Source organism: Cotesia glomerata, linkage group LG5 (assembly GCF_020080835.1).
Source record: "Cotesia glomerata isolate CgM1 linkage group LG5, MPM_Cglom_v2.3, whole genome shotgun sequence".
Lineage (NCBI taxonomy): Eukaryota > Metazoa > Arthropoda > Insecta > Hymenoptera > Braconidae > Cotesia > Cotesia glomerata.
In genome coordinates, this window is record NC_058162.1 from 1,230,590 (window position 1) to 1,247,148 (window position 16,559).

The 16,559-nt window shown below is 27.7% G+C and overlaps 1 protein-coding gene across 3 annotated transcripts; it reads right to left on the minus strand.

Moving 5' to 3' along the window:
• Positions 1-933: 933 nt before the first annotated feature.
• LOC123265968 (lethal(2) giant larvae protein homolog 1) lies at positions 934-16,548 on the minus strand. 3 transcript variants are annotated; one of them, XM_044729969.1, is made up of 12 exons: positions 15,685-16,548; positions 11,527-11,624; positions 10,040-10,130; positions 7,688-7,929; positions 7,463-7,601; positions 7,111-7,298; positions 6,711-6,996; positions 3,933-5,802; positions 3,333-3,468; positions 2,953-3,152; positions 2,454-2,536; positions 934-2,266 (listed from the first exon to the last, which is right to left on the minus strand). In XM_044729969.1, the coding sequence occupies exons 1-12, from the start codon at positions 15,766-15,768 to the stop codon at positions 2,162-2,164; spliced, it is 3,522 nt and encodes a 1,173-aa protein (XP_044585904.1). In that variant the 5' UTR covers positions 15,769-16,548; the 3' UTR covers positions 934-2,161. The 3 variants fall into 3 exon arrangements, with proteins under 3 accessions (XP_044585904.1, XP_044585902.1, XP_044585901.1); XM_044729967.1 differs by having other exon boundaries at positions 2,953-3,170; positions 15,685-16,547; XM_044729966.1 differs by having other exon boundaries at positions 2,953-3,170; positions 7,111-7,325; positions 15,685-16,547.
• Between the last annotated feature and the right edge of the window lie 11 nt (positions 16,549-16,559).

Below are 16,559 nucleotides of genomic sequence, written 5' to 3' on the forward strand. Positions count from 1 at the left end.
GTTCTAAAAAAATATTTTTTATTTTTTTAAATAATTTTTATATGTCAATTTTTATTTTTTTGATAAAAATTAATTCAGCAGATATTTAGTAATTTTAAATATTTTTCTAATAAATAAATTACTGCATAAAAAAAATTAAGAAAAAAAATTGATATTTAGAAAATTTTAAATGCTATTTTTTTTAAATAATTTTTCGGAACAAATTTTATTGTTACACTGAAAGCTGTTAAAAGTTGCTGTAGTTCTGTTTCAATTTTTCATAAAACGCTAACAAAAGCAAGAAAGACAACCTGGGTAACTTTTAACAGCTTTCACTGTAAATAAAATTAAAAAATGATCAAGTGACAGCTAAATTTAATATCATATTTTTTTGTCATAATTTATTGTCACTAAAATTCTTAAAATTATTAAATACTAAATTAATTTTTTTTTAATTATGGCAAAAAAATTGACATCTAGAATTTTTTAAAAATTAAAAATGCTATTTTTTTAAAAATAACTTTTGGGAACAAATTTATTTGTCAAAAAAAAATTAAATAATAATCAAAATTAATGTCATAAGTTAGCAGACATTTGACAATTTTTTTTTTTAAATAAACTAGGTCTAGAAAATTATTTAAAAAAATAGCATTTATAAATTTTAAGAGCTAGAATTTTTGAAATAAATTTTTCTTATTATAATTTATATATTTAAAAAATTCTAAAAAATATCAGATGTTTTTTAAATTAAGTATCATTTTTTCAACATTATCAAGTTGTACTTTTTAAAGGTAAGGTAAGTAAAAAAATAATTTTCTAAAACAAAAATTCAAAAGTAAAGGTTCATTCTTACAAAATAAAAAATAATGAATTTATTGAATTTCTCATAAATTTATTATTAAAAAATATTTAAAGTCTTAATACTAAATATTGTTAGTAAAGAATTACAGATAATAAAAGGTAAGCATTTAATGTAAAAGTGATGTTGTTACAACAGGTAGTCATTAAATAGTTACAAAAATGTTTATGTACTTAGCTGGGCAGTGTTAATTAATTTCAATTCATTTAATATTATCAATTATCATTAATATATTACACCAACAATTAATTTAGTAATTAGGGACCTGATTGGCCAGATAATTATTTTCGATAACTTGACAGATATCTGCCTATTAAAGGCCCCAATCATTAAGTCCAATTAAATTTTCAACAGACAAGTTTTTATTTTTCAAATAAAATCATATTGTTGTAAATTAACATAAAAAAAATAATATATAGTAAAAAAAAATATTCTAAGCATAAGTGGAAGCTAAACAATTTAAAGTGCGAACAATTGTTATAGTAATTTCTTGATTACTATCGAAATTGGTGAATTCATTACATTTATTTGCAATGTAAATATGTACGGTGATAATTTAAAATTTTTCTTTGTAAATTATAAATTCGTTAAAATACATTTTATATTTTGTGTAGAAGAAATGAGACTTAATTATTAAGCAACATGAATAAAAAATATACATTTTTTTAATCCTATATTTTTGCTTAAATTTTGTGATTCGTTAGTAAATTTATTGTATTGTATTTGTTCAATTCAATGTTTTAAATTCCTGCATTTTGTTTATTTAAAATCTTATTTTATAAAATAATTAATCTATTTAAAATATACCAAGTTAATAATTAAAAACAAGTAATTAAAAACACTGAATAAAAAGCATGTTAGCTGCTATAAATTTTTAAAAATACTGATCTAGAAAATAATCAACTTTTAAAATTCAAGTTAATAAAATGCAAAATTATATCAAGGCGATATAGGCCGTGGTGAAAGTAATTAAAGTATTTCATACTCTAACAATAAAAATAAAATTATAAAAAAATGGTAATTAGTACTTGAATAAAAATGAAAATATTCAGCGTTAGAATTAAAACGCTATTGCCTAAAATGTAATACTATACTCGCGTATAAATCTAGACTTTTTTTTCAATATTTTAAATATAATCTATTGGTGTATAAACTCTATCTATCGTATGTGTACACACTTTTGTTCACTTATCAGTTCGGGGTTTGTTTGTCCTGCTGTCTGTGTCTCCTGTGCATTTATGTAATAGCACTGTACAATAATTTCATTATTTCAAAGGAAAAATTGGTTCGTTTTTGTAATATGGAAGCATTTTTTATTTATATTTAAGATCTAACTTCTTCGGATCTTGTCACTGGTGTTTTAGATTTTTCTGTTGTTATTGTAGTGGTTTGAACAGTTTCCAAATTTGCGAGATCGGCTGCACTAATCTGTAAAATAAATCATTAGTATTATTTTTTTTTTTTTTGTGTTTATAAAGTACAAATATGTCAGACAACACATAAGTGAAGACACAGCAAAAGCAATAAAGTTGAGGGTGTAAATTAAATGAAAAAATAAAAATAACTTATTTGGTAATAAATAAATAAAATAAAATAAAATTTTAAATCAGCTGACCTCTACATTTGGTGGAAGTGTAATAGTAGCATGCGTTGTTGTTGTTTCAGTACCACTGCGTATTTCTCGTTCTATTGAAGTGCCTATTTTATGAATAAATTATATAAATAAAATAATAAAATAAAAATTACCATACAGGTTTATAAAATATGCTAGTTTTATACTATTAAAAAAAATAATGGAATACTAAATAAAAAAATACTGGGGTATTATAAACATGACAATAAAGTTAGATAATTTTTTAATTTTATTTAACAAATAAATTTTTTCTGAAAAATTATTTAAAAAAATTACATTTGTAATTTTTTAAAATGTTTATAAGTCAATTTTTTTTTGCCATAATTTATTTGTTAAAAAAATTATTAAATATCTGCTAAATTAATTTTCATATTATAAACTACTGATATTTACTGAAATATTAAAAAAAAAAAAAAAAAAAAAAAAAAAAAAAAAAAAAAAAAACTTTAAATTATTTTAATCCGAAGAAAATAGAACTTACTGTTCACTTGTTCGGATTCGCTGGTCTCTGTCGTTTCAACGTCACCATTGGTAGTTCCATTGCTAGAAGTTTGCGAAATTACAGTAGTTGTTTTAACAACCAGCGATTGATTTTGTGTCGATATTTCTGATGTACGCGACGTAACTTCCATTTTTAACCCAGCTAGTCGATTATGGAGATCCTCTGAAGAAGTCGCATTTCTGAAAAGTGAACTGTTACTGCCAGAGCATGGCAACGATAATAATTAGGCGAAATAAATAAAAAATATTAAATAAATCTTAAGAAGCCTGCTAAAGTACAGTCGAGTTGCGTTATAAGCCAAAACAAATAGGACTCATAACGAGACTCTACTGTAATATAAATTACTTATTGTTACTTACAGTAAATGGTCTTTAACACTGTCAATAGTAATGTCGCCAATTGAACTGCGATCTTGTCGGTCATCATCACCATTAACATCATTGGTGCTGGCTCCAGGTCTCAACGTTGAGTCTTTCGACGTTTCACCGCTATGTGCTAAAAGTTTTAAAGTTGCGAAATTTAATTATCATTCATTATTTTCAGTCCATGTTAATCTGCTCTGCTCACTCGGGAGTAACTAATCCTATTTTTTTTTCTGTTAATTCTATCGGCAGGAAATCTATTTTAATTGAAATGCAAAATTAACAATACAAAAGGCATGTTATAAATTAGTATTTTATGGATGCCAAGCACTTGTGAATTTTTTTTTAGTAACACTTGAGATAAGCCAAACATAAAAAAAAATTTTTTTTTAAATTTTATTTTTAAAATTAAAAAAAAATTTCTTTAAGATTAAAAAAAAATTTTATTTTTAAAATTAAAAAAAAAATTTTCTTAAAGATTAAAAAAAATCTTTTTTAATTAAAAAAAAATTTTTTTTTTTCAAAATTAAGAAAAACAATTTTTTTTTTCAAAATTAAAAAAAAAATTCATTTTTAAAAATTAAAAAAAAAACTTACTTGATCCAACGCCATTTTCAACAATTCGTGGCACGGGTGTACTCTCATTATCCTGCGCCTCAGTTTCTTTCTCAGCTGTAGCCTCAACAACAACTTCATCTTGAACTTCCTCAGTAGGCGTCGGAGGCTCAGGAACTGACCTTGCATTGGGTGGTAAATTTAAGGCACAGTGTGCTCTAGTACTCTTAGTAGCAGACACAGAAATACGCTGCAACTCCGAGCTCGAGTGAAGATAAAGCGCTTCTCCAGACTTAGTAAAAGTCAACGAAGAAATGCCATTGATATCCTCCCTCTTGATCGCAGCAGCATTGATCTGTCTCCTGAGTTCCGGGATCCCGAGCACCAGACAATCCCCCAGATTAGTCAGACAGAGAAGACAGGTCTCTTCGTGAGTCCCGGAGGGTTCAATAGGGCACGTGAACTTGGCAAAACCAGTTTTGCGGACTCTTGAACCTTCATGAGCCGTAAGCTTGTACTTGCAAAAAGGTTTCAGTGAAGGTAGATTAAATATCTTGAATTGCTCTTCGCTGGCAATGACAACCCGATGAGGAGCGGTCATGTCCGGTCCAGTAGTCACGCCTTTTTCCACCTCGAATGGTTCCGGCAGTGGAACATTTGACCCGTCTAGTATCGTTATAGCAATCACGGGAGCGCGATGCTTCAATTGTATTTCTTTTCCAAGAGTGCAATTAACGTCGTCTTCGTTCCGCCTAGCGCTTGGAGGAATACCCAGCGTGAATACGTAGACAGTACCGTTGTTGGTGCCGGCCCAAAGAGTTGGTGTCGTATTTTGCATGCTGATAATAAAGCTGCGAGCAAAATAAACGCTACGGACCATTGAACCCAAAGCGTCGTCCACTGGACGGGCTTCTACTTGTCGTTCGACTGGTTTTATATCCACTGGAGATAAATCTCCGCTTGGGGAAGCTGCCACCGGTACTTCTTTCTTTTTTTCCGCGATTATTATCGTGTTCCGCGTGGGACTTGTATTTGCATTTGTATTTGGTCGCCGCTGCGAGCGACCTTTTCTCAGTCTCCTAAAAGACTCTCTCAATGATTTTTTAAACGACTTCCTTCTGGAGATCGGCGTATCTCCAGATCCGGACAAATCATTTGGATTTAGAGTACATTTAACGCTGACAGGCTTTCCTCTTAGGTAATCAAAAACTGCCAATCCGTGAGCAGTACCTGCTGCAATCAATCCCCACTCGCTGTGGATAGCAAGTGCTGTTACTTGGGCCGGAGGGTAGAGCTGGACTAAGCTCTGTGGTTGAAATCCTACGCCAAATAAAACAGACTCGGTTCTCACTGGCAAGTGGTCGTGGCCTTTCCACACGAAACCGTCGCGGTCATTTACTATGTTCATAGTCACGGCTTTGATCTCCTTCGTTGTCGCCTCCGATGATATGTTTGCGGTGATAATATGACCCGCAGTACCCGCGACTACCACGGTTGAGGAAAGCGGACAGAGCATTACTTTCTTTACTGCCAGACGTGGATCGTCTGAGTAAGGATCAAATGTGCCGACTTTTCTGAAAGGCGGCCACTCGTCTTCTTCATCTTCTTGAGACTGCTCGAGCACGTCTAAATGTTCGCCGGTGAAAATTAAGGATGAGTTGTATTTGTACAGAGGTCTTAGCGCGACGTCAGAAGCGTCCCAGAATCGAATTGTTCCGTCTTCGTGACCGGTGAGCAATAGTTCGCGGAACCTTGGTTTGTCAGTTTCGAGTGGTTTTTTGCACAGCAAAATTCCACCGTCTATTGGCCACTCTTTGTTGGAGTATAAATGCTCTGTTTGGGATTTTCCGGATGATATTATCGACTCCCATAAGTCTGAGGGGACGTTCGGCACGTGTTGCGAGCATGTTACCTGAAGGATAATTAATTTCATAAGATGTTTGGAGATTAAGATTATTAAATTTAGGATGAAAATTAATTTAGTAGATATTTGATTATTTTATTAATTTTTTTAATCAATAAATTATGGCAAAAAAAATTGACGTAGAAATTTTAATAAAATAAAAATGTAATTTTTTTTTAATGATTTTTTAAAATAAATTTGTTTGTTAAAAAAAAAAATTAAAAAATTTTCAAGATTGCTAATTTTAATTTCATAGATTTATGAAAATTAATTGAGCAGATATTTAATCATTTTTTTAATAAATAAATTATAGCAAAAAAATTTTTTTTTTAAATTGACAGAAATTTTAATAAATAAAAATTGCAATTTTTTAAAAATAATTTTTTGGAAATAATTTGTTTGTCAATTAAAATAAAAAAATGATCAAGTGCTGGCTAATCAAAATTAATTTACCAGATGTTTATTAAATTCAACAAATAAATTATGGCAAAAAAAATTGACGTAGAAATAAAAAAAAAATGCAATTTTTTAAAATAACTTTTTTTTAATAAAATTAAAAAATTGTCAAGTGACTACTGCTAATTTTAATGAAAACTAATTTAAGATATTTATAAAATTTCTTAACAAATAAATTATGGCAAAAAAATTGACTTAAAAATTTTAAAAAATTAAAAATACAATTTTTTAAAAATATTTTTTTTTTTTAAATAAAATTAAAAAATTGTCAAGTGACTGTTAAATTTAATGAAAATTAATTTAATATATTTATTAAATTTTCTAAAAAATAAATTATGGTAAAAAAATTGACGTAGAAATTTTAAAAAATAAAAAATGCAATTTTATAAAAATAACTTTTTTTTTAATAAAATTAAAAAATGATCAAGCGACTGTTAATTTTAGTAAATAAAATATTTTACCGCACTAGCATGAAGTGACACTAGATAAGGCAAAGCCATCATTTTCCAATCAGGATCAGTAAGATCAATCGCGATAATTTCCTCTTCTGCAAGGATAATCAGCGCTTCTGGAGATTTTGACTCTTTGCTGTCTTCATCAACCTTGGAAGTAACGACAAAAAAGTCGATCACCTTGGACGTCAAATCGAAGACTACATGCTTGGTTTTTGTCATCGCCGTTATAGTGTGTCGATCGCCGTAACTCGAACGCGGCATTCCACCGGAGAATAAAATAATTTCGTCATCGCTATGGAACGAATGACACTCATTATGAAGGAAGATAAATTTTTAAATTATCCCTACATTTATATAGAATGTAGGGATAGTTTTTGCTAATAAATAAAAACATAAGTCTGCTTACTCTGATAGGGTGTAGACAAGAATTTTCGAGACAGCTTTACACGGGAAAGGACCGTATAGAGTTGTTGGTTCCGAGGTATTGTCACTTCCAGGACTCCAAAACGCGTAAGACCCATCGTTGTGAGAAGAGACAAATCTATTCTCAGAGACCCAGTGAACTGACTCCAACTGCTGGGCTGATATGAATGTCTGCGCACGGGAAAACAAACCCATCAGCTGCACTCACACGTTCGCCAATCCACCAGACACAAACAGTAAGAATTTTAAGCGAATTAATAGTATTACTTAATATTTATATTAATGATTGTTAATTAATCTAACTACCCTTTTTTTTTATAGATTTATTTTCTTACCTGCTGAGCTCCAGGAGTGGCTTTGTTCCACAAAACCATCAATCCTCGATTGTAGCCAATCAAGATGCTATCAGGGTGTCCCGGCTGCTCGGCGATAGCTTCCACTGCGCCGGGATTTTTTTTATAATCTTCCGGAACGCTGTAATAATTATTTTTAAAAATGTAAGTATTTATTGACTTTTTTTTTTTAGTTTTTTATGTTGAATTTAAATGTTGATAACTTACTTTTGCATTACTACGTCTTGGTAGATTATATTGTCTGTCATTGTAAATGTTTTTACGTCAAGTAGATAAATATTTCCACCTTCGGTACCAAGTAACAGATGCTCGCCACTTGATTCAAGACACATGGCGGAGATTTTTTTTAGTTTACCCTCCAGCGATAGTGACTTGGTTTCGACAAGGGAATTTTCATTAATTTCCCACAGATGTAATGAGTTGTCATCGCATAGAGATACCACTCGACCCTAGAATAAAAAAATTTACTAAGTAAAATTAATAAAATTTTTTATTAATTTATTAATTTTTTAAAAAATTAAATTAGATTTATAAATATTTAGGCTGCATTCGGAAATTTTCTATCTCTAGATACATAATTAAGAAATGACCTTGTATCTCGTGAAGTATTAACATTTTTAAAGATATAAGCTCATCTTGATATTACACTCATCGAGACCTTTCATTTGAGTACTCACATCAATGTTTCATATATTTTATATATTTATATATATAAATATATGATAAATATATCAAAAATACATGTGGATATTCAAATGAAAGGTCTTGACGAGTATAACATCAGGATGAGCTTATATCTTTAAAAATGTCAATAGTTAAGAAAGTACAGTGCAATTTAACAAATATCTTGTGAACTATTAACATTTTTAAAGATATAAGCTTATCCCGATGTTACACTCATCGAGACCTTTCATTTGAGTACCCACATCTATATTTTATATATTTATATATATTATATATATATGTATATATGACAAATATATCGAAAATGCATGTGGGTACTCAAATGAAAGCTCTTGATGAGAGTAACATCGAGATGAGCTTATATCTTTAAATACGTCAATATTTAAAAAAGTACAGTGCAATTTAATAAAATTTATTATTAATAAAGCAAAATTTTATTTATTTATTATTCACATAGTAACTGCAAGTCTGCTAGTATATAAATAATTAAATAAATATTTACAGTATTTTCAACTTAAATAAAATCACATAATTTTATTCTCTGACCTAGTAGAAATGTGTTAATCCAAATGTAACGATCTAATTAGTCTTATCCAGTTAAAAAATCAGTATACTCATAGTTCGTACTACTTGTATTGTTATATTGCACATAAAACTACTCTGACGTCAATGCGGTACGAATAAAATATTAAAGAAAATGTAAATATTATGATACGATAAATTATAAATTGAATACCGCAAGAGTAACTTAATAAATGAGAATACAGTATATATAGTAAACAATATATAAAAAATAATATAGGCTTTTAATCGCACGTGTGCCTGTCATGCACATCAGTGCGTATCTAAACACATGGATGAACGTACTTTTTACTCGATCCAGACATTCATACACGGTTTGCTATTATCTTTTTTTCCGTACATTTTATTTACTCCTTTTTCCTCTTACTTTGAGAGATTGCAATAGTAAACATTCGAATGCTTGTACATTAACGTGTCCCTAGTGTATGGTAGTATATTATATACCAGAGTTGCATGTTCGCGTCCCTTTGAGTTATGCAATCCTTACTTTACTGAATTCTTGCAACCGGAACATCAAGTAAGGCGGTATATCGCGTTTCTGCGCGTGTGATTCTTTAAACAAACAACACTCAAATATACAACACCCCTTTAAGGCTTCGTTGTTATTATTGTCAGGGAGAATACTCGCACGCGCCAACTTCATTCCCAATCAGACAATATGTACTTAGACTATGGATTTTATTTTAACAATTAAAATTTATTCTCATGCCTTGAGAAAAGTTTTTAACATCAACACTTTTTATCTATTTTAAATTTAATTTTAATTTTTATAATTATTTATTGCAATAGCTTGAAAAAAATATTTAAAATTAATTTATTTAATTTTTTAATGACAAATTAATTTTAAAATTTTATTTATTAATAAATTTTTAAATAAATTAGTTAAATTAATTTATTAATAAATAAAATTTTTAAATTAGTCATTTAAAAATAGAAAAGAAATTAAATAATTTTTAATAAAATATTTACTTTTCTTTTTAAATATTTTAAACCCCCGTTTTATATATTTTTATGTATGTATCATTTTTATTATATATATAGATATTAGAATCATAAAAAAATTTTTGACACATATGTTTAAAATAATACACGCATAGACTAGCGGAAAGTATTTTATAATTTAAACGTCACGTGAACCGGACATTTACCGTTAGCTTGCGATTCTTGCGAACAAAGAATCGCGATGAAATGTTATATTAGTCTTTAACAGATTAAATACAAGTTACAAAATATAAGTACTATTTTTAATACTAATTTATAATGAGATTACTATCATATAATCTCAGATTTTACCTCATTTGGCAGAGGTATAATTTTAGTGACTGCAATTTCTCCGCTCTCCGTCGCATGTTGTCCATAAAACTCCACTCCAGGTCTTCCAAATCTGTTTTATTTAAATTAAGGATCATACTAATTCCAAAAATAGATTAAAAAAATTAAAATTAATTCCAATAGTTATTATCAATAAAAAAACTAATAAAATTAATTATTGCAGATTAATTTAATTAAATTAAAATAAATAGCTTAAGTACTAATAACTTAAGTCTTAATAATTGTAATCATAAAAAAAAGATATTAAGCATAAGTATTAAAAAAAATAAAAAATACGCGGATGAAACACATTGTTGCGCTTTCGCGTCATTCGACTCTCACTCTACTCCAACAACTACACTACGAATAATTATGAGCAGCGTCTCTCAAACCTAAGTACCGCGTACATATGTTTTATTCCTTAACTCGTGTCTCTTGTAACATAATATTATAAAATACAATACAGATAATTTAAAAATACATATAATGATATCATTATCATTACAAATACTAATTGTACACAAAACGTGATCAAAATTAACAATGCAAACGAATTTTATTCAATAACACGAGAAAAACTAATAAATAAACTAGCATGAGTAGTAGATGTAGTAGTGGTAATGAAAATAATTTAAAGTTAGGTTTTATTTTTCGAAACATTGACTCTAAATTTAGATTCACGCCTCTCCTTTCAGCCGCTAAATTTCGCGGTGATATATCGCTAAATGTAATACAACGACCCTGGTTTTATGTGTGAACTTTCGCCGGGTAAATTCTCATTCTACTTATTAACAATAATGATACTAAATAATTATTAATTAATAATACTAAAGTTAGCTGACATTTTTAATTTTTTTTTCATATTTAGATACATTATGAAGAAATTAACTTGTATCTTGTGAAATAATGACATTTTTAAAGACATAAGCTCATCCTGACATTAAACTCATCGAGACCTTTCATTTGAGTACCCACATCAATTTTTCATACATTTCATATATTATATATATAAATATATGAAAAATATATCAAAATGCATGTGGGTACTCAAATGAAAGCTCTTGATGTGTGTAACATTGGGATGAGTTTATACTTTCAAAAATGTCAATATTTGAGAAAGTACAGTGCAATTTAACGTAATTAAGAAACGACCTTGTATCTTGTGAACTATCGACATTTTTCAAGATATAAGCTCATCTCAATGTTACACTTATCGAGACCTTTCATTTGAATACCCACATCAATTTTTCATATATTTTATATATTTATATATATTATATACATAAATATATGAAAAATATATAAAAAATTGATGTGGGTACTCAAATGAAAGCTCTTGATGAGTGTAACATCGAGATGAGCTTATACTTTCAAAAATGTCAATATTTAAGAAAGTACAGTGCAATTTAACATAATAAAACACAAAAAATAAATAAATTATACTAAATGTATGTGGTACAAAAGGATACACTTTGATAGCTCCAGATGCTGTACCGATTATCATCAGCCTCAAGCTAGGGTCCCAAGCCAAGGCTGTTGGCTTGTTTGGAAATCCATGTTGGACTGTCTGAAAAAAAAGAAAAAAAATTTTTAAATGTATTATTAAAAATATCACTCGATAAAATAAAGTATACAAGATAATATTAAATATTATGTCTTTATGAGCCTCCATAATTCAAAGCAATAAAATATTTTTTACTCTAAATAATTTTATCTTGTTGGTCTATTTTAGTTTTTACGAGAACTGACAAATCTCTCGATAGCTTAATTGATAAAACTGGACATTTAATTAGATATATATTTCTTAAAGATATTGATAAAGTAAATATTTTAAGTGCCACTGAACTTAAACGACTTTATCATCGGATTAGGCAATCATAAATAATGTGTCAAATAAAATGCGATATAAGTTATTTTTTTAGCTGTTTATTATTCGATATTTTTTAAACATAAACCTATTACGAGACCGGTTGGAGCGCATGTGAAATATTTATATTGCGGATTTTAAACTGCTGTTTCACAAGAAACGTACAAAGAGCACAATTATTTTCCAATGCAATGCATGCTTTAAACAAAATAACACAAGTCCTTTGTGAAGTAATTGTTTTTTTTTTTTTTTTTCACCGCAAATGTCAACGAATAATTGAGGTGATAGAGAATGAGTTGTTGATAAACAAGTAAAAAAAGCTGAGCAATTGGATGAAGTGTAATTTATAATATTTATATCAATTTAATTACTTAGCTTGAGATGACTAGCAATCTATTTAATTCGCGGAATGAATATTAAATAAATAAGATTTCATTGCTTTAACTTGAAATGTTTTTTTTAAATATTAATTTTTTTTTTTAATTAATTATTATAAATATTTAGGCTGCATTCAAAAAATCTCTATCTCTAGATATATAATTAAGAAATGACCTTATATCTCGTGGACTATTGACATTTGTCAAGATATAAGCTCATCCCGATGCTACACTCATCGAGATCTTTCATTTGAGTACCCACATCAATTTTTCATATATTTTATATATTTATATATATTATATATATATGTTTATATGAAAAATATATCGAAAATTCATGTGGGTACTCAAATGAAAGCTCTTGATAAGTGTAAAATCGAGATGAACTTACATCTTTAAAAATATAAGTATTTAAGAAATGACCTAGTATCTTGTGAACTATTGACATTTTTCAAGATATAAGCTCATCCCGATGTTGCACTCATCAAGACCTTTCATTTGAGTACCCACATTAATTTTTCATATATTTATATATATTATATATATAAATATATGAAAATGCATGTGGGTACTCAAATGAAAGCTCTTGATGAGTGTAACATCGGGATGAGCTTACATCTTTAAAAATATCAATATTTAAGAAATGACCTTGTATCTTGTGAACTATTGACATTTTTCAAGATAAAAGCTCATTCCGACATTATACTCATCAAGACCTTTCATTTGAGTACCCACATCAATTTTTCATATATTTTATATATTTATATATATAAATATGTGAAAAATATATGAAAAATTGATGTGGGTACTCAAATGAAAGCTCTTGATGAGTGTAACGCCGGGATGAGCTTATATCTTTAAAAATGTCAATTGTTAAGAAAATACAGTATAATTTATCAAAATTCATTATTTAATAGCAAAATTTTATTCATTTAGTTTCACATAGTGACAGCAGGTTGCTAGTTGTAATAAATAAATTTGTAAATAGATAAATTCAGCTCGTAAATGAAAATAGTAATTTAAAAAGAAATAAAACTAATTTATTGTTAAAAAATTACTTCGATTTCTTCTGAGTAAATTGCTCAATAGCTTCACATTAAATAGATTGCGAAAGACAAAATATATTACAAACAATAAAACCATATGAAATTAATGATGTATGATTTGATATTTTGTCAAATGGACAATTTGAAATATACCTAATGAAAATGGAAAGTACATGCTCGATGGCTCATCGATACGATGACTCACTAGCTGATAATTTATGGTCTGACGTTCCTTAATTCCTGTTCTCCTCGTAACCTTCTATTCAGTATTATCCAAAAGTTTATCTCGGCGAATAAAAAATCTAAATAAATGTAGAATAAAAATAAGAGACCGTCAAATAGAAATATTATGGAATATCTAATGGAGAGACTTGAAAAGAAGAATCCAAGATTTAAAAAACTAGAATAATAATAATAAATCTCTCCTGAAGAAAAAAAATAAAAAAGTTATATTGTAAAACTGCATCTTTGGACGCAAATATCATGTTGCGCGGGACAAAGCCTTGCCATGCATAAAAAGCTAAAAGGGGACGTAGAAAACGAGTAGAAAATGAAAAAACAAATATTTAAGTCCCCTTGGACCAACTGGGTGGCAGTTTACGGTTAGACAACTTTGAGTTAGGATTTTATACCTGCTAAATATATTTCCTGGCAATTCTACCTGACTCTTGTTGGAAAAATACTTAACTTTAATTTTATTTAAAAAATTTTCCCGAATTCTATTTCTATTTTAAAATTTAAACAAGTTTATTTATCTAAGATCCTTATCCAGGTGTAAGGTTGATAAGATACTATTTTTCGAAACTGTTTACGGTCTTTGTCGTTCAATTATCTAGATACCGATTGATAAGTAACGACTGTTTATTCTTAAACTATATATTTTTAAAATTTATTATCATAACAAAACGAAAAAATATTTGCTTATGATAATGTATACAGAATTTTTTACTATTATAGATTAAATAATAAAACTGACATGGATTAGTGTGTTTTATCGATCGTGTGGGAACGTTCAATCGTTAATAAAATAGTAGGCGTGTTATATCTATTAGATAATTATCAAATTAACTATTTTTAATTTAGAAATTTATTTTTAAAAAAAATTTGATTTTTTAAGGACCTGTTGATCCTAAGGAGGCCACGTTTACGCGTTCATTGATAATAAGCTAAAATTTTTAGATTAATTTTAATCAGCCTGATATTAAAATACATATTTAAATTCATGATTTATTAACAATTGCTCTACTCCATTTTTGCTTTTAAAAATAATACTTTAAATCTTGATAATTATTCATGAAAATTAACTGAGCCGACATTTAAAAATTTCTAGAATTTTTTTTATTAAAAAAATTATTACAAAAAAAATTGATTTGTAAAAAGTTTGAAATGCAACTTTTAAAAAATATTTTTTTAATCTAATTTAATAAATCAAAAAGAATAAAAAAATTTTACATTGGATTAATTTTAAATATTTTAATTGAAATTATTTAAAATTTTTTCTTATTAAAAAGTACTTAAAAAACTCGACTAATTTTTTTTGGAGCGTTTAATAATAATAATACTAAAGTTAGCTGATGTTTCTAATTTTTTTTATTTTGTTTTCTTTTCTTAAATTAGAACAAAAAAATATTTTTTAAAAATTGCACTTGTAGTTTTTTAAGTTTTTTATAAATAAAATTTTTTTTTTCAATATTTTTTGAATAAATTTTTTGAATAAAAAAAATTCTAAAAATTTTTAATTGTCGACTCAGTTAATTTTTATCTTTTAATATAACATTAAAATTAGCTGGCGCTTTTTAATTTTTTTAATTCATTAAATTATAACAAAAAAATATTATAAAAAAATTGCACTTATAATTTTTTTAATTTTCTACAAATAAAAATTTTTTATTAATAATTTAGTCAATAAAAAAAAATTCTAAAAATTTTTTAAATAGCTAACTTAATTTTCATATTTATTTTGGAGCGTTTAATATAACACTAGAGTTAGCTGGCGCTTTTATTTTTTTTTTTAATTATTTAAATTAAAACAAAGAAATATTTTTAAAAAATTGCACTTATTATTTATCAAATTTTCGACTTATAAAAATTTTTTATTAATAATTTTGTCAATAAAAAAAATTCTAAAAATTTTTCCAAGTCAACTAACTTAATTTTCATTCAATAATTACCAAAAAATATTGAATTAATAATTAAAAAAAAGTAAATTTGGATGACAAAGACGAAAAAGAGCACCTGAGAATTGACACGCGATAGACTGGGGCGTCGTTGCAGCGGTCTCGGCATTCCAGCTGCGGTTTAATAAACCTAACAGAACCCAGGATTATTATTAGTTACCTTTCTAAACGCAAAAAGATCCTTCTGCAATTTTTGACGTTCCGCCGTTGGCTGTTGGCCTTTCCCACGGATGAATTTCAGCATCTTGATTATTAAATAAACTATTCCAGGTTAAATAACTATTACTAGTCCACCGAACAAATTCAATATGCCTGGACGTACAATTAACACTTCACTTACGGAACTCCACCTTACCTTTCACTTTCATGAAAGATTTAAATATAAAATCAAACGTTTTATACACTCGTGTTGATGCACATAGATATGTATATAGTAGTGTTATAAGTACATGGGTTTTAACCTCTCTGACACATTAAATTGCTCCAAAAATTTCCACAGTCCAGAATCAATAATTCCTTTCAATGGAATTAAAATATTGCTTCTTTAATTTTTAATTATAACTTTTTTATTTTATTTGTTCGCGCGTTAACTTCGATACAATGCCGATTTATATTACCGTAAATGTCTGATACCGTCACTCGCAGCCGCAGCATGTCGTTCAAGTCCGCTGTGATATGTCAACTGCTGTTTATTTTTCGCGGCTCGATTTTTTATGCATTTTATTATAAAATTATTATTTATTTAATTAATTCTTTTTTTTTTATTTGTAAAAATCTGGATATTTAAATTCGTAAATTTAAAAATTATATTTAAAATTCGAGCCCACTTTTTTTATTTTATTTTATAGGCAGAACAATCACAATAGTATTTACCGATAAGTAATTGTTAAATTAAAAAACTTAAACTCCACTTCTTGCACTCGTGTATTACGTACAACGTATATTAAGCTGGTTAAAAAATAAAACGGAGCTGGAGAACTAGTCGCGTCAGACCGGTGGGTTAGTGAAATAATAAAGCGAATCACTGAGTCCTGG